General features: G+C 44.1%; 1 protein-coding gene and 1 long non-coding RNA gene across 4 annotated transcripts in view; one reads left to right on the top strand and one right to left on the bottom strand.

Moving 5' to 3' along the window:
- Positions 1–1,140: 1,140 nt before the first annotated feature.
- On the bottom strand, positions 1,141–8,953 carry LOC133413666 (uncharacterized). The gene is made up of 3 exons (XR_009769904.1): positions 8,462–8,953; positions 7,582–7,663; positions 1,141–1,392 (listed from the first exon to the last, which is right to left on the bottom strand). It is a non-coding gene; the product is annotated as an uncharacterized LOC133413666 (long non-coding RNA).
- slc12a2 (solute carrier family 12 member 2) overlaps positions 8,091–24,386 on the top strand; it is a 108,088-nt gene continuing 91,792 nt past the window's right edge. For 2 of the 3 annotated variants that reach the window (XM_061698320.1, XM_061698319.1), the window contains exon 1: positions 8,091–9,060. In XM_061698320.1, coding sequence (XP_061554304.1) covers positions 8,479–9,060 — 582 coding nt within the window. In that variant the 5' untranslated portion in view covers positions 8,091–8,478. Of the gene's footprint in view, positions 9,061–17,085; positions 17,432–24,386 lie in introns of those variants that run through there. The other variant, XM_061698321.1, reaches the window with a different exon arrangement.

Below are 24,386 nucleotides of genomic sequence, written 5' to 3'. Positions count from 1 at the left end.
ATAGGATAAGCGGTGTCGAGAATGGACGGATGGATGATATGGATGACAAGTTAAAGTAGACTCATTTGCCAAATCCTGTAATTGTAAGCCAGGCATAATTAAAATATGATAACAAAGTAATGTCTCTATACACAGTTACCAAAATAAACCAAAGGTTCAGAAAAAGTTTCTTTTAAGAGGGAAAATGGCTCAAATTTCTTTTGAGGTTATGGGGAAGAGTCACTTAGGGCCATTCAAAATTCAGAAAGGTTTCATATAATTTTCATTTACTTAAATACTAAGATGCTCATATAGTTGTCATTTCCATTTCTGTGTCATGTGAGGTTGTTTATTTTGGTGTGTTTGGGGGTGTGTGTGGGCATGGGGGTTCTTTTTAGTGTTCATCAAACCTATGCACCTGTCAGATAAATCAGATGTGAATCGTTACTTAATTGAAACTGGCATTAAGACCTGCAAAGTAGAGCTGGCCTTGCACGAGATTAAATATTCCTAGCGTGTAAAAGGGATTTTATAAGATTGAGGAAAACCACAGGCTTGGACAGACGTATCCATGCATCCATTTTCCAGGAATACCAGGAACCAGTCAAGGATTACCTGTACTTTTATTCAATGTCTTATGGCACAGATTCTAAAAGTCTTTGGAAATCTACTGTAGGGTGGATGCAATATTTACTGTATGTAGAAATGCTTCACTGTAACATGAGAAGTGCGCCACTGGTTTGGCCCCATGAGTTATTTCTGTGACCAGCAAGTTAAAATATTCAAGTGAAACCCCACAGTGTCATGAAAAGCTCCCTGAAGGAACTGGCAGTGTGCTGTGTGACCTTTTGGTTGAGTCTGCAGTGAGATGTTACTTTGTCACATAGACTGGGAATCTCTGGAGTAGGTTTAAACTCAACCTTTAACAGGTAGAACTGGTTGATTTAATTTCTATTTTTTGAAACATAGCAACATCAGTTGTTGACGCTGAATCAGAATCATCTTTATTTGCCAAGTCTGTCAGAAACGCACAAGGAATTCGTTTCCGGTAGTTGGAGCCGCTCTAGTACGACAACAGACAGTCAATTGACAGAGAATACGTTTGAGACATTAAAAAAAATATCAGTCACTGAGCAATAAAAGGTTGCCAGTAATGTGGCAATGCTGGTACAATTTTTTTGATGTGGCAGGCCGTGCTTCCTCGGAAGCCACAGGAAGTACATCCTCTGCTGGGCCTTTTTGAGGATGGAGTTGATGTTGATCTCCCACTTCAGGTCCTGAGAGACTGTAATTTCCAGAACTTGGAAGTTCTCGACAGGTTGACATGGGGCGGTTGGACAGCTTGAGGGGCAACTGTGGGAAAGGATGCCTCCTGAAGTCCACGATCATCTCTCCAGTCTTGAGCGTGTGCAGCTTCAGGGAAAGTGTCAAACTTCGATTTTTTTGTTTGTTTGAAACATTTGAACAAGTTTTCTCCGGGCACTCCGGTTTCCTCCCACATCCTGTACTCTTGTTTCGGACCCGAAATCGGCAAACATAATGTTCCGGTCTCCGTCTATGGGGACAGTGAACTAGAAACATCCAAACGGCAGCAATAACAAAGCACGCAGAATATTTGAAGATGAAGATGTCATGACAAAAATAACATGGCCTATAAACCCCTGCCAGCAAAGTGCTACATCACATGCCGGTGTCTGCAGTTTATATATCACCACACTCGTTTGTTTTGACCATATCTTTGACCTTTTGGTTAACAGGGTACTGTGACTTTTACTGAGTGCAACTTTACTCTGCCTCTCAATGCGACATTTGAGCACAGTTCACTTTCTTCAAGGTAATGGCATAACATAAAAAAAAAAAAAAAAGCTGTTTTAAATGTCAAATTTTAATTTAAATGTAAAATAATATGCGATGTGATGCAGTGAGATTTAAAAATGTAATACATGGTAATATTGTAAAAGTTTACTTGTTTCCCAACCTTTATTGAGCCAAGGATACATTTTAGATACATTTGTTTTAAATCAAAGACCAATACCAAACAAAAATATCACAAAAAGTAAGAATACTGAAATGATGATTATCTCGTCTTAATTTACTCACAAATAGATTTAGTGTGAAATCTTGGCTCGTTTAACTGAACACAAAGCTGATATACTCGCAAGAAGTCATTACTTATTGAGTAACACCAACTCACTTTATCCACACTGCCGCCTATTTTTATTTTCTGTAAATTCTGTTTTCATTGTTGCATTTATGTAGTGTCCTTGATGGCCTCAAAAGGTGCTTTCAAATAAAATGTGTTGATATTATTATTATTCTCTTGTACGACCCCAATTCGAATGAAGTTGGGACGTTGTGTTAAACATAAATAAAAACAGAATACAATGTTTTGCAAATCATCTTCAACCTGTATTAAATTGAATACACTACAAAGACAAGATATTTAATGTTCAAACTGATAAAGTTGATTGGTTTTAGCAAAATAATCATTAACTTAGAATTTTATGGCTGCAACATGTTCCAAAAAAGCTGGGACAGAGTCATTTTTACTACTGTGTTACATCACCATTTCTTTTAACAACATTCAATAAACGTTTTGGAACTGAGGATACTAATTGTTGAAGCTTTATAGGATGGCCGCATATGTTTCTCTAAAACCTGTATGTACCTTGCAGCATTAATGGTGCCTTCGCAGATATGTAAGTTACCCGTGCCATTGGCACTAACACGGCCCCATACCATCACAGATGCTGACTTTAGAACTTTGCGTCCATAACAGTCCGGAGGGTTCTTTTCCTCTTTGGCCCGGAGGACACGACGTCCACAATTTCCAAAAACAATTTGAAATGTGGACTCGTCGGACTACAGAACACTTTTCCACTTTGCATCAGTCCATCTTAGATGAGCTCGGGCCCATTGTTGATAAATGGCTTTTGCTTTGCATAGTAGAGTTTTAAGTTGCACTTACGGATGTAGCGCCGAACTGTATTTACTGACATTGGTTTTCTGAAGTGTTCCTGAGCCCATGTGGTGATACCCTTTCCACATTGATGTTGGTTTTTGATGCAGTGCCGCCTGAGGGATCGAAGGTCACGGGCATTCAATGTTGGTTTTCGGCCTTGCCGCTTACATGCAGTGATTTCTCCAGATTCTCTGAACCTTTTGATGATATTATGGACCGTAGATGATGAAATCCATAAATTCCTTGCAATGGTACATTGTGGAACATTGTCCTGAAACTGTTCGACTATTTTCTCACACACTTGTTCACAAAGAGGTAAAAAAACCTCGCCCCATCTTTGCTTGTGAATGGCTGAGCAATTCAGGGAAGCTCCTTTTCTACCCAATCATGGCGCCCGCCTGTTCCCAATGAGCCTGTTCACCTGTGGGATGTTCCAAACAGGTGTTTGATGAGCATCCCTCAACTTACTCAGTCTTTTTGCCACCTGTCCCAAGTTTATTGATGTGATGAACTATTGTTATTCTTGTTTTCTGTGAAGTTTGCTGTAATTCTTAAGATTAGTTCTCGGCGTGGTTAGGAATGAGATGGCTCGAGTGGACGCCGCCATTGAAAAATCTGAAAATGGCCCTTTTAAACATCACGGGAATTTCTCGAGTAAAGCGTCAAGGTTTCGGTAACAAATTTACAGGGTTGGGAGGGTTACTTTAAAAATGTATTCAAATACAGTTACTTGTTACCTGTTAAAAAAGGTAGTCAGAAACGTAATCCAAGTACCACAATATTAAAGTAATGTAACTTAATTACTTTTGGATCACTCCAACACCAAATATTGTAAAAGAAATTCAATATGAATAAAAGATATCCATCCCATTTTCAACACCGCTTATCCTGGTTTGGGTCACGGGAGCCTATCCCAGCTGACTTGGGGCGAAAGGCGGACTACACCCTGAACTGGTCGCCAGTCAGTCGCAGGGCACATATAGACACGGACAACCATTCGCACTCACATTTACACCCACACGGTCACTGAGTGGGAACTGAGCCCACGCCCACCCGCACCAAAGTCAGGCGAGTGTACCACAACACCATCAGTGACCCTGAATAAAATATATGTTAATATATATTTTCTGGTCTTTCGCTGTAAATCGTCAAATGTAATAATATGCATGGTTTTGGAATGTGGGACCAGGGATTCAAATCCAAAACCTCAGAACTGTGGAACAGCACACGCTAATCTCTTGTTCACTGTGCTGCCTCGCTTCTTTATCTTATCTTAATTTATGAAGAAAACCTTTGCAACCACTTGATGCTTAATCCAATTCTATAAAATGGTATTTGTCTAATTCTCTGCATGTTTGCAATGCGGCGCACAAGTTGTTTTATTCGCGAATGTTTCGTTCAGATGAATGAATCTTTTTAGTGAACGAACAAAACCGAATCAGTTTATGAAATGATTCGTTCTTTTAGCTTGGCCGCCACCCGCCGCCGTGAGGCGAGCTTGTCGGCTGGGAGCGGAAACGGAACTGTTGAAGCGTTCTGTCACTCACTTCTGAATCTTCGCCGAATGACCAATAAGCAGCCAGCGTGCAGGCGGAGGCGGGACTTCACCACCCAGCCCCACCACCGACCACAATCACACCTCTGACTTCTGCGTTGACCATCCACGAACAAGTTGTGAGACGCATCTTCAAACAACAAAAGATTAACAAAGCGGCAGGCCCGGACCTTGTGTCCCCATCCTGCCTCAAAGTCTGCGCGGACCAGCTCCCTCCCGTCTTCACACAGATCTTCAATAGATCTCTGGAACTGTGCGAAGTACCATCCTGTTTCAAACATTCCACCATCATCCCAGTCCCCAAGAAACCTACAATCTCAGGTGTAAATGACTACAGGCCTGTCGCCCTGACATCAGTGGTCATGAAGTCCTTTGAACGTCTCGTTCTGGACCACCTCAAGAGCGTCACAGGTCCCCTGCTGGACCCCCTGCAGTTTGCCTACTGAGCAAACAGGTCCAGTTCATCCGAGATCACCTCGACAGTGCAGGGACTTACGCGAGGATCCTGTTTGTGGAGTTCAGCTCAGCGTTCAACACCTTCATCCCTGAACTCCTTTCCTCCAAGCTTCTCCGGCTCAGCGTCTCGCCTGCCATCTGCTAGTGGATTTACAGCTTCCTGGGAGAGACCACCTCATCCACACGCAGCATCAGCACTGGGGCACCCCAAGGTTGTGTCCTCTCTCCGCTGCTCTTCTCTCTCTACACGAACGACTGCACCTCAACGCACCCGTTTGTCAAACCCCTGAAGTTTGCAGAGGACACCACTGTCATCGGCCTCATCAAGGACGGTGACGAGTCTGCATATCGACAGGAAGTGGAGCAGCTGGAGCTGCGGTGTGACTGACACAACCTGGAGCTGAACACGCTCAAGACTGTAGAGATGATCGTGGACTTCAGGAGGCATCATTCGCCACAGCTGCCCTTCACGTTGTCCAGCTGCCTTGTGTCAACCGTCGAGACCTTCAGGTTCCTGGGAATTACAGTCTCTCAAGACCTGAAGTGGACGATCAACATCAACTCCGTCCTCAAAAAGGCCAAGCAGAGGATGTACTTCCTGCGGCTTCTGAGGAAGCACGGCCTGCCACGGGAGCTGCTGAGGCAGTTCTACACAGCGGTCATCGAGTCAGTCCTGTGTTCTTCCATCACAGTCTGGTTTGGTGCTGCTACAAAAAAGGACAAACTCCGACTGCAACGGACAATCAAAACTGCTGAAAGGATTGTCGGTACCCCCCTACCCACCCTTGAGGACTTGCACGCTGCCAGAACTAAGACAAGAGCGTGCAAAATCCTCTCGGACCCTCCGCATCCCGGTTCTTCCGGCTCCTTCCCTCAGGTAGGCGCTACCAAACAATGCAAACTAGAACTAGCAGACATTCCAATAGCTTCTTCCCTCTTGCAATCAACTTCTTAAACAGCTAACTTACAATGCCATTGCAACATGCTGCCAATTTCTTTTGTCTGAGTTTGTTGTCACATTTCTGTCGGACCAATTATATACTACTCGTGCACTCACTGTAGTAGTCTCGCCACGCTGCACTATTTGCATATCTGTTGTTGACCAATACTGGCCACTCGTGCCAGAGTAGCATCTGCTCCATTTGCACAATCGACATTGTCCCAGATGATCGCACTACTCGTCACTTTAAACCGCATACACTCCTTGAAGTCTCGGCGCCCTTTGCACAATGATCATTGCACCGGACTATTGCTCTATTAGTCATTCGAACTGCTCTAAGTGCTAGAGGACTCTGCATCTTTTTGCGCAATTGTAAAAAAAAAAAAATAATTCCCAGCATTCCCAGTTAACTAGCAACCCTTTATTGCTCAGTGACTGTTTTTCTCAATGTCTTTCTGTCTCCAAAGTGTTCTCTGTCAATTGACTGTCTGTTGTCGTACTAGTCTCCAACTACCGGAGACAAATTCCTTGTGTGTTTTTGGACATACTTGGAAAATAAAGGTGATTCTGATATACTGAGGAACTGAAGAGTGATTCATTCGTTGAATTTATCGTTCGCGATCCGTTAGACACGAGTGATTCGTTCGTTGAGCTTCTTTGTTTGTGAGCCGCTAAGGAGCGATGTACTCGTAACGATGAGTGATTCGTTTGCGCAAGGGACGACATACCTAGTCAATAATCAGGTAAGAGAGAGCGAGAAGGATTACTGGCGGATTTTGTATCGATAACAGAGTCTGCTACCGACACAGTCGTATCTCTCGCCTTTACGAACGGATATCCGGTCGCATCGGTTTATCGTTCCCCAACACCATAAAGCAGGGTTTGCCGGACGAAAATGTAATTTCTGCCCAAACTTAGTTGCTGACCCCTGCTATATACCGCAGTATGCGTTGAAAGCATAAACAGCATTGCCTCGTGTTATGTGGTATGAATTGTCAATTTATGTGCCTCGATGGCACCCGGTAACATTTGTATTCCATCTGGGCCAACAATGGCAAACAACTGTCTCTAACAAAGAAAGAGTGATATGCACGTCTTTTTGTGGTGCAATGTTGTAAGCAAATTTCCTATTTCACCAGAGGCTTCCTGATCATAATGTCTTACAGTGTGATGCAACCAAGAGTGATAAAGTTTGGCCACAATTTCAACTGGGAGAACAACAAACCCAAGATGATCCTGCCGACACCCTGCTTTACTGTGGGTATGGTGTTCTTTTGGTGATGAGCAGTGTTGTTTTTGCGCACACTGTGACTTTTGTTTTCAAAATGTTCTGTGCTTCACCGAAGTAATGAAGAGATGGTTTATTCAGTTTATTGTACAGGTTTAGTATTTTACCGTATGTTTAAAATTCTCTCTTGGCGCCATGGCGGCCGACTGGTTAGCACGTCATTGTTAGAGGATGTCAACCGGAGACGACCCGAGGCATCGGTGGACTAAGTGGCTGCTTGGGGTCCCCTGGACATGAGAGAGCCAACCAAAAAGTGTGAGGCTTTTTTTTTTTTTTTTTTTTTTTTAAACCTATGAACATGGTGGGTGGGGGCTGGGTGGTTAGGGCTTACCCTAACCCAAAACACAAATAAAAAAAGGTCTTTATTTGTACACAAACAAACCTGATGTGGAATTATTTACCTTCTAAATAGGAGTACTTTTCCCGCTCGGACCTCTGCCGGAGGCGCGTCAGGGCTTAGCTCTCTGTTGTCTCTCTGTCCAGCTAAAAATCCAAAGCAGAATAATACTTAATACATAATCATACATGAACATTAAATCATAACCTCCTCATCTATCTATCTATCTCTCTATCGATCTCGAACTCACAGGCTCTCGAAAAGCAGACATTGCACTGAAATGGCCGTGATGCTTTTATTCTGAGCATGATTTAGTTTTTCCCAAACCAGTTAAAATAGAGAAAATACAAAATAATACATATGAAAAGGTATGTCTTATATTCAATAACGCATTTTATAGAGCGCAGTGTATAAAAGAAAAGACTGTATGCTGTCTCGGTACCCCTTCCTCCTCTCACGAGGCACCCCGCCCCCACCCGTGCGCGCTTGAAAAAGTGAGACGAGAACATGGACATCTCGCGAGGTCACACACACACACCAGGAACCCACCCTTCAGTGATGCCGACTGCAGTGTGTGTATATATTACTGGCGAGGGAGCCGCTAGGAAGCTAGGAGGAGTTGCGGCAAGGTCGACAGCGGCATCCTGCTCTGAATTACAGGAAGACGGTATTTTCGACTGACTCAAGTTTGGAGGGACGAAAAAAAAAATTTTTTTTTTTTGTTCTTTTGTTTTGCGGCTGAGGAAGAAAAAGGCAAATAGGTGGCTTAAAGTATCCATCTTGTAGCCTCATGTTTCGCACTAACGAGGATTTTTGTTGCTGTTAGCGCGGTCCATACGGCGTTCGAAGCGGATTTTCTCCTCTTACCAAACAGCTCAAAAGAACAGCACAGCTCCGCTCGTCACGGACTAAGGGCCTAACGGGTGTTCTCATAGACGGTTTACCCGTTAGTTTGCGTGTCATGTCGGTATCATCGACTCCAACTCCGGCCCCCGCTCCGGGAGAGACCGCACCAGCGGAGAATGATTGTTTAGCTCCCGACGCACGGCAGAAGCCGCCCGGTCCGGCGCAAAGTCAGAGTCGTTTCCAGGTGGACCTTGTGGCGGAGGCAGCTGCAGCAGTCGCCGAAAACGAGTCGCTGAGTTCCGAAGCTTCCGCCACTGTCCCGTCCAGCGATCAGGCCGATCCCGGCGCTCCTCCGGAATACCCAGGGACAAGCGGCGAAGAAGCTAAAGGACGGTTTCGGGTGGTGAACTTTGCAGACCCAAGCGGCGCTGGGAGTCCGGCTTCTCCAGATGCGGCGCCTGCCGAGGGGATGCAGAACGGGGACACAGTGATGAGCGAGACGAGTTTACATTCGTCCACTGGCGGCCAGCATCACTATCACTATGACACACACACCAACACCTATTACCTGAGGACTTTTGGCCACAACACCATCGATGCCGTGCCCAACATCGATTTCTACCGCCAGACGGCCGCACCTTTGGGGGAGAAGCTGATCAGACCCACCCTGTCGGAGTTGCACGACGAGCTGGACAAGGTAAGACAGCCCATGGGCTTTCTTAGCATGCAACATTCATTCAGCGTGACGCTGGTTGTTCCTTCCAAAGTCATCTTTCCCGGGCTGAAAGTCAAACATATCTTTACAATAGACACATGATGACTAACATCTCAAGTTCAAAATAAAGCAACACGTGTGTGTGTGTGTGTGTGTGTGTGTGTGTATATATGTAGGTGTATATAAATAAATAAATATATATGAAATATATATATATATATATATATATATATATATATATTATATAATATATATATATTATATAATATATATAATATATTATATATATAATATATATTTAAATATATATATTATATAATATATTTATATTATATATATATATATATATATATATATATACTATATAATGTATAATATATATTTATATGTTATATAATATATATATACATACATATATATATATATATAATATGTATGTATATATATATATTATATATATATATATTGTATATATATATTATATTATATATATATATATATTATATTATAATATATATATATATATATATATATATATATATTGTATAGTATATATACAATATATATATATAATGTATGTATATATATATATATATATATATATATATATATATATATATATATATATACACACACACACACGTGTGTGTATAGTATATACTATACTAGTATAGTATAGATGGATTAAATTAAGTATTGATTTACAACCACAGAAACCTTTGCTGTCAAAGGATTCTTGTTCGTTACCTATTTGTGTGAAAGATGCCCCAATTAATAATCTAAAACAACTATTGTTGGTACATGATTAACAAAATAGTTTTCAGTACACAGGTACACTTCATACTTTTTTATAATACACTGATTTTATGAGAGACAACAACAGTAGTCGGTCTTTTAATATATCAGTTCCATTCTAATGCAAGACATTTTGTTGTCTGGTTGGACAAAAGAAAAAAAAGTTTATTTCTTTTTATATCACTCTTGTATATATTGACTGACTTGGATTTGTAGCTCAGGAGAAAATTTTAACTTGCATGAATGAATTTAGCTCAGTACATTTTTCAAAGATCTTGAGCAGTGAAGGAGCGACAAGAATAAAACCACGGGGGAGACGCTGAAGCAGTTAATAATCTGTTGCTATATATGGCCAATCAAATAGTTTGTGATGAAAGGCTGTGGTTATATTTTGTCAAGGCTATGCTCCAGAAATAGAGCTCCCATTGTATTGTCAGAATTTATTTAAGCCTTAAAGGCTTGTGTCTCGTACTGTATCGTCATTAGCATGGTTTCATGTATTTTCATCAGCTCAAAATTATTGCTGGCAGCAAATATGCAGGATTAACTGTAAAAGAACACTTAATTGGCAGCTGTTTTGGATCTCAAACATGTTTGGGACCTCCAGTGTAGAGGTTACTGTGACCTTGGTTTCTCTTGTATTGCCTTAGCCTCGTGTCTGTGTGGCTCAAAATCTGGAATGGAAATTCCACGGTCAATTGATGGCTGCTCATAGTAATCAATAAGTCACTGCTGTTCGAGTGAGTAGAGGCCGAGTGGCTGCCTGTCATTGAAGAGGAATCACAATGTATTCATTTAGTGCAGTGGTTCTTAACCTTGTTGGAGGTACGGAGCCCCGCCAGTTTCATCTGGAGTTCACAGAACCCTTCCTCATCTGAAAAAGAAAATATTTATTTCAAATTCAAAACGGGTATATACTTTATTGCCTGTGTAGATTCTCAGTCATCTAGGTCATGCACAAAATGAACCATGCATCAGTTGCACACAAAAATCATTGTGTTAAAAGAAACAAACAAACAAAACTTGAATCCATCCGTCCATATTCTCTACCACTTATCCTCACTAGGGTCAAAACTTGAATTTCACACACACACACACAAAATTCGATTCTATGAAAATTTACTGTGAATGTGAATGTTGCTTGCTGTTGCCATTCCCCTTGGTAGGTGCCACTCTCATGTCAAAGGAACGGACTTCGTGGTGAAAATTCACAACAAAATCTGTTGCTTTTCTTTATTTCTACAATCCTCGAAAAGGGTTCCTAGGTAAGAGTAACATTTTTTGGGGTCCTTTTTATGATTGGATGCGCTTTCTGACGCCGCAGCAACGCTACTCAACTCAAGTGCGTCATTGGAATGTGAAATAAATAAAGTTTAAAAACAAAAGCAATGGTAAACGCCCACCTTGACGCAGCGTTGCGAACGTTTGGAACTGTTGTACTAAGAGCGGCTCCAACTACCGGAGACAAATTCCTTGTGTGTTTTGGACATACTTGGCAAATAAAGATGATTCTGATTCTGATTCTGAAGATGGCGCTCAAAATGCAGTCTCAAAAGGCGTACGGGTACATGCACACACGCGCACACGGTGTGTGTGTGTCGAGCCCTCCGTTGAGTCGGAGGGCTCGACAATCGAACCCCAGCCCCTGGGGTTCGATTGAAACCAGGTTAAGAACCGCTGATTTAGTGTTGGTGATGGTGAGCTTGACCAGCATGGTGAGGGGCTTTTCCTGTAACTTTGGGCATGCTTGGCCACCTGAGGAGATTATTCAGGCAGCAGCATTGATCTGTAGTTTGGATATTAACGATCCAGACCCAAAATTATTACTGCAGGCTTAGAAGGGAGTGGAATGTGAAAACCACATTCCTGTTTTGAACTCTACACATGCATTAATCTGGATGTTCAATCAGTCAAGAAATAATTATTAAAACAGAACCTTTTCACTTAAGGGAGATTTTTTTTTTTAGAAACTCTTAGCCAAGCAACACCAAGCGATTGAGCACCACACATCTACCAATGCGCTGCAATGGGAAAACAATTGATCCTCAATTGAGTTTTGAGGCGTCACATACATACAATCCTTGAATGCCACCTAGAGGTCATTGATGTTTTAACGTTTGTCTAAAATGCTAGGGAATAATTTTGAAGATACTCAGTATACAGTACACAAGTATACACAATAAATGAACATGTCATGTAAATGGACACATTGCTGCATCATATGATCGGTTATCGTTTTTTTTAAACTTTCTGATCGGTGATCGGCCGCGAAAATCGCGATCGTGTAAACCCTACTGTGAACGAGCATAATATCACCTTTGTTTGAGTATTTTATGAGCAGCCCCCATTCTCCCCCTTCTCTTTGTGTGATTAATCTAAGGTCACGTACAAACAGGAAGTAAAGGATGCCAGGGGATTTGATTTTTGGTGCAAGAGGGAGTCCTTTTGTCCTTGCATCAGCCATGCCTGGTTGCCTTACAGCTGTAGTAGCACACACACACTAGGTGTTTAGCAACAGTTTCATAAAATCTGTGTCATAGTGCGTTTTTCTCTGCTGTGGAGTGGATGTCGTTCATACTCCAAAATTCCTGTGTGCATTCCTGGGGGGGGGGGGGGGGGAAGAAGCATAACGACTCTCCCTGCACCCGTCACAACGGAGTACATTTACATTGCAAGTCAACTTTTTAAATAAGGATTCTCCATTCGGTGGAGCGATGGGAGGCTCCAGCATCCCGCAACCCTGAACAAGATAATCTGTGTTGAGAATGGACGGAGAATGAAAATTAAAAGACAGTTAAAAAAATTAAAATAATTTATTAGCCATATTTACTAGGGATCCACTGACACAACGTTTTTCAAAACAAGTAGGAGTAGAAGTACTTATATTTGAATCAGTGATGCACTTAATTTGCGGCCACTGAAAATGTTCAGACGAAAGTGACCCATAAGTGCATTTTAGATTTCGGACTGAAAGACATTGGTCGATGAAATAAAACTGCTGAAACAGGATGATGTTAAAACTCAAGTAAAAACCACCACTAGCGTGCGGTTGTGTACACGATATTGTAAAAAAAAAAAAAAAACTGCAACAACAACAAAAAACGCACATCCACATTGTGCTGTCGCCCAACCTCCCTGCTTTACACTGTTTGGGTACCACGGTGGAATACTAGGTGCGCATTATTTTGCGACGTCCCAGCTTCCTCTGAGCTACAATTAACGTGGCTAAATGCGATGCCAAGCCCGCGGAGGCGAACGTTCGCTCTGCATCTGTTGTCAACGCAGCATACTATAAGTCACTAATCATCGCTTCCATGGCAGCGAATGAGCTACACTTCGGACAATTATCTCATGAATGGAGGATGAGGAGTAATTAACAGAAGACGGGGGTGCCATGCTCATTGCTAAGCTATTGTGACAAATTCCTTGTCTGTTTTTGACATACTTGGCAAATAAAGAAGATTCTGAGTCTGATGAAGTTGCCAATCACCAAAATTGGTGATTGGGTAATCCAGTACACTTGTCATATAGGTCTGTCTGGGAACCGTGTTATAGGGAAGGGTAACCAACTTTGAAGAGCAAAATAGCATTAACGTTATCACCGATACTTTCCAGCTTTGATGAAAATGTATTTTAATTTCATAAATAATTGCTCAAAACACAAACTTTTATCCATCCATCCATCCATTTTCTACCGCTTATCTGAGGTCGGGTCGCGGGGGCAGTCGCTTTAACAGGGACGCCCAGACTTACCTCTCCCCATCCACTTCATCCAGCTCTTCCGGGGGGGTCCCGAGGCGTTCCCAGGCCAGCCGAAGGATGTAGTCTCTCCAGCGTGTCCTGGGTCGTCCCGGGGTCTCCTCCCGATGGGACGTGCCCGGAACACCTTACCGGGGAGGCGTCCGGGAGGCATCCGAATCAGTTGCCCCAGCCACCTCATCTGGCTCCTCTCGATGTGGAGGAGCAGGGCTCTACTCTGAAATCCTCCCGGATGACCAAGCTTCTCACCCTATCTCTAAGGGAGAGCCCGGACACCCACACTGATTTCAGCCGCTTGTATCTGGGATCTTGTTCTTTCGACCCCCAGCTCGTGACCATAGGTGAGGGTAGGAACGTAGATCGACCGGTAAATCGAGAGCTCCGCCTTTCGGCTTAGCTCCTTCTTTACCACAACGGACCGATACAAAGTCCGCATCGCTGCAGACGCTGCACTGATCCGCCTGTCGATCTCCCGTTCCATTCTTCCCTCACTCGTGAACAAGACCCCGAGATACTTGAACTCCTCCACTTGGGGCAGGATCTCATCCCCGACCCGGAGAGGGCATGCCACCCCTTTCCAATTGGGGACCATGGTCTCAGATTTGGAAGTGCTGATTTTCATCCCAGCCGCTTCACACTCAGCTGCGAACTGCTCCAGTGAGAGTTGGAGCTCACTGCTTGATGAGGCCAACAGAACTACATCATCTGCAAAAACCAGAGATGCAATACTGAGGCCACCAAACCGGACCCCCTCTACGCCTCGGCTGCGCTTTGAAATTCTGTCCATAAATGTTATGAACAGAATCTGTGACAAATTGCAGCCTAGGCGGAGTCCAACCCTCACCGGAAACGAAGTCCGACTTACCGCCGGATATGCGGACCAAACTCTGACTCCGGTCGTACAGGGACCGAACAGCCCGTATCAGGGGGTTCGGTACCCCATACATCCGAAGCACACCCCATAGGACTCCCCGAGGGACACGGTCGAACGCCTTCTCCAAGTCCATAAAAAACATGTAGACTGGTTGGACGAACTCCCATGCACCCTCGAGGACCCTGCCAAGGGTGTAGAGCTGGTCCACTGTTCCACGGCCAGGACAAAAACCACACTCCTCCTCCTAAATCTGAGATTCGACTTTCCGACGGACCCTCCTCTCCAGCACCCCTGAATAGATCTTACCAGGGAGGCTGAGGAGTGTGATCCCCCTGTAGTTGGAACACACCCTGCGGTCCCCCTTCTTAAAAAGGGGCACCACCACCCCAGTCTGCCAAATCCAGAGGCACTGTCCCCGATGTCCACGCGATGTTGCAGAGGGGTGTTAACCAGGACAGGCCTACAACATCCAGAGCCTTGAGGACCTCTGGGCGAATCCCATTCACCCCCGGGGGCCTTGCCACCGAGGAGATTTTTAACCGCCTCGGTGACCTCAACCCCAGAGATAGGAGAGCCCGCCTCAGAGAACCTCGACTGTGTCGGTGGAATTGAGGAGGTCTTCGAAGTATTCTCCCCACCGGCTCACAGTGTCCCGAGTCGAGGTCAGCAGCACCCCACCTCCACTGTACACAGTGCTGATGGTGCACTGGTTCCCCCTCCTGAGACGCAGGATAGAAGACCAGAATTTCCTCAAAGCCGTCCGGAAGTCTTTCTCCATGGCCTCACTGAACTCACCACCAACGGGTTCGGGGATTTCCGCCACGACAGGCACCGACCACCTTATGGCCACAGCTTCGGTCGGCCGCCTCAGCAATGGAGGCGCGGAACATGGTCCACTCGGAATCAATGTCTCCCGCCTCCGGAACATGAGCAAAGGTCTGTCGGAGGTGGGAGTTGAAACTCCTTCTGACAGGGCATTCCGCCAGGCGTTCCCAGCAGACCCTCACAATACGTTTGGGCCAGCCAGACACGTTAGCCCAAGCATCCACAATCCATTCACAAATTGTGGTGTAACACGCCCGGCGCTGCCTCCTAGTCTTAGTAAAGCTGTGTTCGCCATCTGTCTTCCATCGCTCCCACGCCGCTTGCAACTTCACTTTGAACGCCTTGTTTACCCCAATGTAGTGGTTGGAGTTCCTTCGTCAAGCCTCCCGGAATGATGGCAAGCTATTGCCCTCAGTCGAATGTGACTGTAGAGACGCTTCTCCTGGCTGTTCTTTGCTCATTAATCCATTGCTCGAGTTGGTCTTTCAACTCGGGCCACCTCGCCTCGTTTCCGCGGAAACTTGGCGTCGTCTTCTTGACTTGGCGAAGCTCGTTTTCCTGCTTCCTCCACTTGCGAACCATGGATTAGTTGATCTTGAATTCTCTTGCGGCTGCTCGATTCCCATGTTCCTCCGTGTAACTGATGGCTTGCAGTTTAAACTGTGCTTCGTAAGCGTGTCTCTTCGTAGGTGCCATTTCGGGGGTCCTTAGCCAATATATACCTACTGGGGCCTTTATCGTCCTCTTTCACATGCACCCTTTCCCCTCTAACGTCTGCACGCTGTCCTCAGTCACGTCCGCCTATCCTCTATATAAGCAGCGTGTCGGCAGGAACTGCTCCCAGTCAGTCAAGGGGAGCGCGCGTCAAAGTCACACAACAACATTTACAGATTTTGGTATTCGGTGCACACATAAGGCGCGCGGGCCGCATTATAAGTCGCCCCGTCCATTTTGGAGAAAATTTAAGACTTTTAAGTGCGCCTTATGGTTGTAAAAATACGGTACACAAGTATATACAATAAATGAACAAGTCATGTAAACAGACACACTGGTCCATCTTGTGATTGGTTATCATTTTTTTTAAACTTGCTGATCAGTGATGGGCCCCCAAAATCCTGATCGTGTAAAGCCTACAAAGAAGAAGACATAAACACACACTTGATATAAAATTGTCAAAAATGTGCAAACCTGCAATGTCTCTAACGAGAAGAATAAATGCAAGACATTTAACTGTAGAGCAGTTGAAGACAAAAGGGTTTTCAAATGTGACAATGCACTCTGCTGCAATTGGCTGGCGATTCCCTTTCTACAGTCTATTCATTTTTATTTTGTCCTGTTTGACTGTTAGGTCAAACAGGATGGAGGATCTGTTTCCCTTTTATGCCGGAACAGTTTTACTGTTTCACAGTGGAGTTTTGAAGTTGCCGCTATGGTTTCTTAGTATTCTAATTATTTATTGAGATCAGTCGAACAGAACAAAGTTTCTAGAGGGGCGTGAGAGACGACGGCAAAAGACAAAGCACTAATTGTAACGGGTAATGAACAAACACTGAACATAAAAAACAAACATTAGTGACAAGAGATAATATGGTGTCTGGTGGTTGTTTGTAGTGCGCAAGAAGAGTTTTGAGCGACTTGTTTGTGTGGAAACAAGCAGAGCAGGAAAGCAGACAGACAGGAGTGAGAATTCATGCTGGTGTCATGCGTGATTCAGTTTTTTTGGGTTTGTCTAAGCGAAAGTGAAACAAAATACAATACGCCTTTGACAATAACAACAACAGATCAAAAGAAGTACTTATCTACAAGAGTACTTATCTTTCTACGTTGGCATCACGAAACAGTTGACCGTCGACATATAGCTTATCGACAACTTGACACGCTCGTTTGGCTTTCTCACGGTAATTCTTCATCGAGTACAAGATTTCACGCCTCGTTGATTTCCTTGGGGAACTGGTCGTTCATTCCAAACGAAGTCCCTTTGAGCTCATGACCTTTTGCTTTCACGAACACTTTTTTGCTGAAAGTATTCAAACTTTGCAATGATGGGATGTGGTCGGTTTCCTGGACAAGGGCCACCCCAATCGGTGAACACGGCGAAAGGTAATCTTGTCGACTGTATCTTGAGCGTGGACATCATGATTTTTTTAAATCTGCGCCTCGGGGTCTTCCGGAGCATTTTCTGGAATGCCAGAGAAAATTAGATTGCCGCGCATGCTTCGTGATTGAATGAATGGCCACCGTAGTTTCTTTCATGATTTTATATTCCAGTCTAAGAGTTTGTCGTTCCGCTGACGTTGAGATGTTTGATCGAAGCGCAGTATTATCTAATCTTAGTTCTTTCACTGCTTGTTGTGTGAATTTCTGAGTTTGGCGATCTCTTGACGAAGCAAGTGTAATTGACAATTTCTTGACGATTGAGAGGAGGACACTAGTCTGTCTCTGCCGAATCAAATATATTCTCGGTTGAAGTGAAAGAAGAATCTGCTTTTTTTTCCCTCCTCAGCGGCAGCTGTCCTTTTATAGGCCAGGCAGATGTAATTGTAATGATGTAATTAAAAACACTGTGTGGACACAGTGGCAGAGAAGAGTGAAGCATATCTGTTACAAAAAAATACATTTACTCATTATCATGTTAATTTTCTAGCACAATGAAAATTGTTGGGTTTTTGACAGTTCAATTTATGATTAGATTGAAAATTGCCAACCTGTCATTGCCCAGACTGCATTATCCAGCCATCGATTTTTCGTACCACTTATCCTGACTAGGGTAGCGAGCATGCTGGTGCCTTTCCCAGGTGACTCTGGGCGAGAGGCTGGGTAAACCCTAAAGTGGTCACCAGCCAATTGCAGCAGACTGCATTGTATGCATGTATGCAGGTATGCATTTCATGTTCATTTTATTTAAAAGGAAAATACATTTAGTGTTGGGAAAGCCTGTATCTCCTCCTACACTAGTTTGCCTCATCTGCTATCTCAGACTAGTGGAATTTTGTCTTTTTAATAAGTGACATAACCTTGAGCTTGAAAAACATTTTCCCCGGCCTGCAGCACTTACTCTTACAGTCCCTTATGAAAGATTGACTGCTGGCTTTCAACTCTGTTGCGTTACATTGCACGTTCAATATTTTCGCTCAGGGGCACATGAATACCCACCCCGACACACAAACAACCACCCACCCTCAACCCCCTACCTTCAAGTCCAACAGAGAGGCACCACACAACATGCTATGGCTGCTACGAAAGCTAAGTAAAACAAGAAACTAAGGTTATGTGGAAATTCAGAGGAAGTTAAAAATGAGAGGTAAAGTCTGAATTAGTCTGTGCAGAGAGCTGGGTAGGAGAATAGAATAGAATGGAATAGAGCTTCATTCACAGTGTTACAGGAACAATGAAATGTGCCTAATTGCAGCATTGATGTAAACCAAGAAAGAGACATATAAACACACAATTATGACAAGGCATATTTACAGAATCTACAATTGTTCACATTTGGGAGAATGACCATATTATGATATGGCGTTCGGTAGGGTTTACACGATCAGGATTTTTGGAGTCGATCACCGATCAGCGAGTTTAAAAAAAAAAAAAAACAAAAAAAAACGATAACCGGTCACCCATCCGATCACATGGTGGAGGAATGTGTCTATTTAAATGACCTGTTCATTTTCTGTATATACTTGTGTACTTAATTGCTCCAAAAATTATATTTACAATAAATAATGTATCTTTGTTCCTCTATTTATGCCAGCGGGGCATAGGGACAGACAGAACGAATGACAAATTGTCTTCTCTTAGATGGCAGGAAGTACATACAGTAATTAATGTATCCACTTTTTGTGACATTGTTGTTTGCTGGTGTGCCGTGAGATTTGCAATTGTAAAATATGTTCCTTGGCTCCATAAAGGTTGGAAATCACTGCGCTCGTCAGGTCATGTGTTCTAATCAGTAAGGTCAAACCAACATTACATGACAGAAATAATGGGTGCTAACTTACTGTAATTAAATTATTTTTAATTAAATTACTTCACCCACACCGAAACTTTAGAGCATGATTCGACAGAACGGCGGCATATTTACGTACAACCGTTCGTACTAGCACTAGCTTGCTAGGCTACATAACGTTTTCGTTGGCTGCTTGAGAGCCGTATCGTATTAAAAGTACGTGAAGATGCCTTAAACGAACGTCCTCTCCTGAGCACTGGTGACCACCAACACGTTCCCCCCCCCACCCCCCGTTTTTTGTGTTATAAAAACACGGCGCGATCCATTATTGTTGTCGTCGCCATAGTAACGAATGTATCCGTTTGCGTTGACACAATGAAGCCCAGTGATCAGAAAAAACGGGATGCGGTGGATATCGGAATACAAGATTTTATTGCAGTAGTTTGACATAGAGCAAATTTGTCTCGTAGTCTGATCCGGTACTTGTTGTCTGTCTCAGATGTGTTGTCTGTTCCACACAGCCGCCGTCAGATATATTACGTCTATGCTATGCCAAAGGACACAACAAGGCTAAAAAGAAACTAGATTTTGGATTCAGAAATACTGTGCACGACGGCGATGCAGAGTAAATGTCTTTTGCGGAGCCGATCAATGACGTCATTGATCGGATCGACGAATTATGACATTGAAGCCGATCAGCATAAAATGCTAATTATGGGCCGATACCGATAAGGCTGATAAAATCGGTGTAAAGTCTAGTGTTCGGTTATTGCACAGATAATGATCAGACAATATTGCGCAGTCTTTTATTAGCCCCTAATAGGTGTGGAGATGGGGTGGGGTGTAGTTATTCGTTCTTACTGTAGGGTGGGAGGAATGCATTTCACAGCTTGTTGGTAGAAGCTGTTTTTTTTCAGTCTCCTGGTTCTAGACTTCATTGACTTTTGCCGTTTTCAAGAGGGAAAGGGAGGAGGCGTGTGAGTGTCCGGAGTGAGAGATGTCCCTTATGATTCCCCTAGCTTTTTGCATTAATTTGCCGGTGTAGGCATCCTTGAGAGTGGGTGGTGTACCTCCAATCACCCACTGTGCTGCTTTCACCTCCCGCTGCAGGTCCTGCCTAGTCTTCGCAGTACAGGTGCTGAACTAACCTGTGAAGCAGTCGGTCAGAAGGCTCTCCATGGTGGATATATAAAAGTTTATCAGCAGGTGTTGAGGTAGCTGGGCATGGCGTGGTTTCCTGACGAATATCGTCTTTGACGTGCTTTCCTCACGGGATAGGAGATGCTGGTCGACCAGGTGAGGTCTGCCGAGATGTGGACTGAAGCTTTCCACCCGCTCCTATACTGTGCTCAGTTCTTTTGTAATTAATTCTGAGTCAGTCACCAGAGCAAAAGACTCCAATACCCCCAAGAGATACTGATACTGAAATACTAATTGAAAGAATACCAAACAGAATATCCTTTTTAAAACATCTATAATCCGTAGAGAGTACCATCTGATTATAAGGTTATTTGCAGAGGTGAGTCGAGTAGCCAAATATTGCGCTCAAGAGTACTGTTACTAGAGAATATGTTTCAAGTAAAAGTAAAGTCGTCCAAATAATAATTTGAGTAAGAGTAAGAAGGTACTCAGTGAAAAAGTAACTAACTAGTGAGTAACTTCTGATTTACTTTTTAAATCAGAGCAGGAATGTCAAATAAAATAAAAATAACGAAATAGAATATAAATGTGCAAATTCGGATATTGCTGAAAAATATCACTTAATCTGAAACATAAATAAAATCTTTGTAAAGTAAGAAATTAAGGCAAATTAGGGGCCTTCTGTGTATAATGACATATTTCACAGTTGGGTTCTGATTAGTGATCTCCATGATTTTTATTTTTTTATAGAGCTATCAGACACCATGTCATTGGTAAAACACAGTACTTTGGTGTTCTTCTCACTGCAAAAACGTTTCACATCCTTGACAGTTTTATTTAAAAAAAAAAAAAAAAAAAAATTTCACAAATTCTTCCAGGATATGTAAACCTATTAGCACAACTGTACATCTTATGCAGTCATACATACTGACTGCACATACGTATGACTGACAATTTCATTCCATATTCCATATTGGAATAATAATATTCCATATTGGAATGAAATTGTAGGCTACACCTTTTTCATAACCGCTAGGTGGTTAATAATATTCCATATTGGAATGAAATTGTGGGCTACACCTTTTTCATAACCGCTAGGTGGTGTTGTATTAGAATGAAAGTGTACACCTCTCTCATAACCTCAAGTTGTCGGTGGCATATTGGAATGAAAGTGTAAAGCTTTTTCATAACATCTAGATGGCGGCGCACACATTTATAAAATGTTTACTTTTTGTTTTCATTTTCCCCGTATACCCATGTATAATGTGCACCATTGACTTGAGAATTTTTTGGGGGAAAAATGCACTTTATACACGAGAAATTACGGTACTTTCTGAATATTACTCCGCGGCGGATTAATATGCGAGTGCATCGGCCTGAGGTTCCGCCTGTGCGTTCGGGACCTGGTTTTGATAAGTCGGAGGAGTTGACTAGACCAGAAAAAACACTTCCGCCGCTTCTGCTGTTAAGAAGTAACGGTACTTTTACTCCGTCACAATTATCTAAATGTCGCTCGCTACTTTTATTGATCAATTATTGCTGATTTATCAACAGTTTTGTGCGCAAGATTTCGACTTCCACTTTGGGCGCTGTTTGCGCCAATCCAATTTAGGCGATAACGATGTTTAAGTCTAGTTCACCGATCAAATGACCCAAGAAAGTCACATGACCTCACACAACGTCTTGCATTGGGCTTCCCGGGCATAGGCATTAACACTAGATAAGCCAGCCCGGCTGATTGTCGTGCCTACGTGGCCACCATTTTGGGAAGGTTGTCGTTACCATGAAGGCAAAGGCGTGCTACTCTGTTACATTTACATTGCGTTTACATTTAGACGAACAAAAACAACAGCTTTCATGTATTGTATAATTTGTCTGGCACTGTTTGCCCGTGGAACGTGGATATTTCAGCCCACTTATTTGAGAAAATACCTTGCAGTAAAATGCCGATGTGTTATAGTTTTGTCTGTTCATTCACACACACACACACACACACACACACACAGCAATATCATAATTTGCACATTCACATTTTATTTTGTTATTGATGTTCCTAGCTGTGGTTAAAAACAAAATAAAATCAGACGCTACTCACTATTGACTCAGTACTTGTAATTATTTCACTGTGTACTTTTACTTGACTTATTGTCAAGTATCAGTACTCTTACTTGAGTACAATATTTGGCTAATCTACCCACGACTGGAATCCCGGACATCCTCTATTGCTCTTTTTAACTCATTCCCTGCCAATGCCGTTCAAAGACTTCATTCAGAATCCATCTATTCCCTGCCAATGCCGTCTAAAGACGTCAGTGGCGTTTTTTTAATGGGGATGTGGGGGAGGGTCTTTTGCAGTTTGTGGGATTGTCAAGCCTCTGGATAACTGCAATGAGGAATGGCACCCTGTAGAGGGCAACAATGCCTTGATGTGAACATCCCTCCATAAGAGGAAGAAGAAGAAGGAGGGTGTGGGGTGCAAGAGACATTGAGAAAACAATGTAGAGTGCAAACATAATGGCGGAAAAGCTAGAAGACAAAGCTGCATTCCGCTTACCCAGCCGGTACCCATCAGCACGCCTCAGGAGTCCCACAGGCCAAAAAGGCCCGATAGGACTCCTCCTTCAGCTTGATGGCATCCCTCACCGTTGACACAGACAGGTTCGGGATTTCCGCCACGACAGGCACAGACCACCTTACGACCACAGCTCCGGTCGGCCGCCTCAGCAATGGAGGCGCGGAACATGGTCCACTCGGACTCGATGTCCCCAGCCTCCCCCGGAACATGAGCAAAGTTCTGTCGGAGGTGGGAGTTGAAACTCCTTCTGACATGGGATTCTGCCAGACGTTCCCAGCAGACCCTCACAATACGTTTGGGCCTGCCACGTCGGGCCGGCATCTTCCCCCACCATCGGAGCCAACTCACCACCAGGTGGTGATCCATTGACCGCTCCGCCCCTCTCTTCACCAGAGTGTCCAAGACATGCGGCCGCAAGTCCGATGACACGACCACAAAGTTGATCATCGAACTGCGACCCAGGGTGTCCCGGTGCCAAGCGCACGTGTGGGCACCATTATGCTTGAACATGGTGTTCGTTATGGACAATCCGTGACGAGCACAGAAGTCCAATAACAGAACACCGCTCGGGTTTTGATCGGGGGGGCGTTCCTCCCAATCACGCCCTTCCAGGTATCACTGTCATTGCCCACATGAGCATTGAAGTCCCCCAGCAGAACGATGGGAGTCCCCAGCGGGAAAGCTCTCCAACACGCCCTCCAAGGACTCCAAAAAGGGTGGGTACTACTCTCTTTGGTGTATAGGCACAAACAACAGTGAGGTCCCATCCCCCCACCCTAAGGCGGAGGGTGGCTACCCTCTCGTCCACCGGGGTGAACCCCAACGTACAGGCGCCGAGCCGGGGGGCAATAAGAATAACCACACTTGCTCGGCGCCGCTCACCATGGGCAACTCCAGAGTCGAAGAGAGTCCAACCCCTCTCGGGAGGATTGGTACCAGAGCCCATGCTGTGTGTGGAGGCGAGTCCGACTATATCTTGTCGTAACTTCTTGACCTCACACAACAGCTCGGGCTCCTTCCAGAGAGGTGACATTCCACATCCCTAGAGTCAGCTTCTGTAGCCAGGGATTGGATCGCCAAGGTCCCTGCCTCCGGCCAACGCCCAGCTTGCACTGCACCCGACCCCTATGGCCCCTCTCACAGGTGGTGAGCCCATGGGAAGGGGGACCCACGTTACCCTTTTGGGCTGTGCCCGGCCACCAGGCGCTCTCCTTCGAGCCCCACCTCCAGGCCTGGCTCCAGAGGGGGGCCCCGGTGACCCACGTCCAAGCAAGGGAAAACTGAGTCCAAAGTTTGTCGTCATCATAAGGGGTCTTTGAGCCGTGCTTTGTCTGGTCCCTCACCTAGGACCTGTTTGCCATGGGTGACCCTGCCAGGGGCATAAAGCCCCAGACAAC

Source organism: Phycodurus eques, chromosome 15, assembly GCF_024500275.1.
Source record: "Phycodurus eques isolate BA_2022a chromosome 15, UOR_Pequ_1.1, whole genome shotgun sequence".
Taxonomy (NCBI): Eukaryota; Metazoa; Chordata; class Actinopteri; order Syngnathiformes; family Syngnathidae; genus Phycodurus; species Phycodurus eques.
This window is presented reverse-complemented; position numbering and strand designations above follow the sequence as displayed.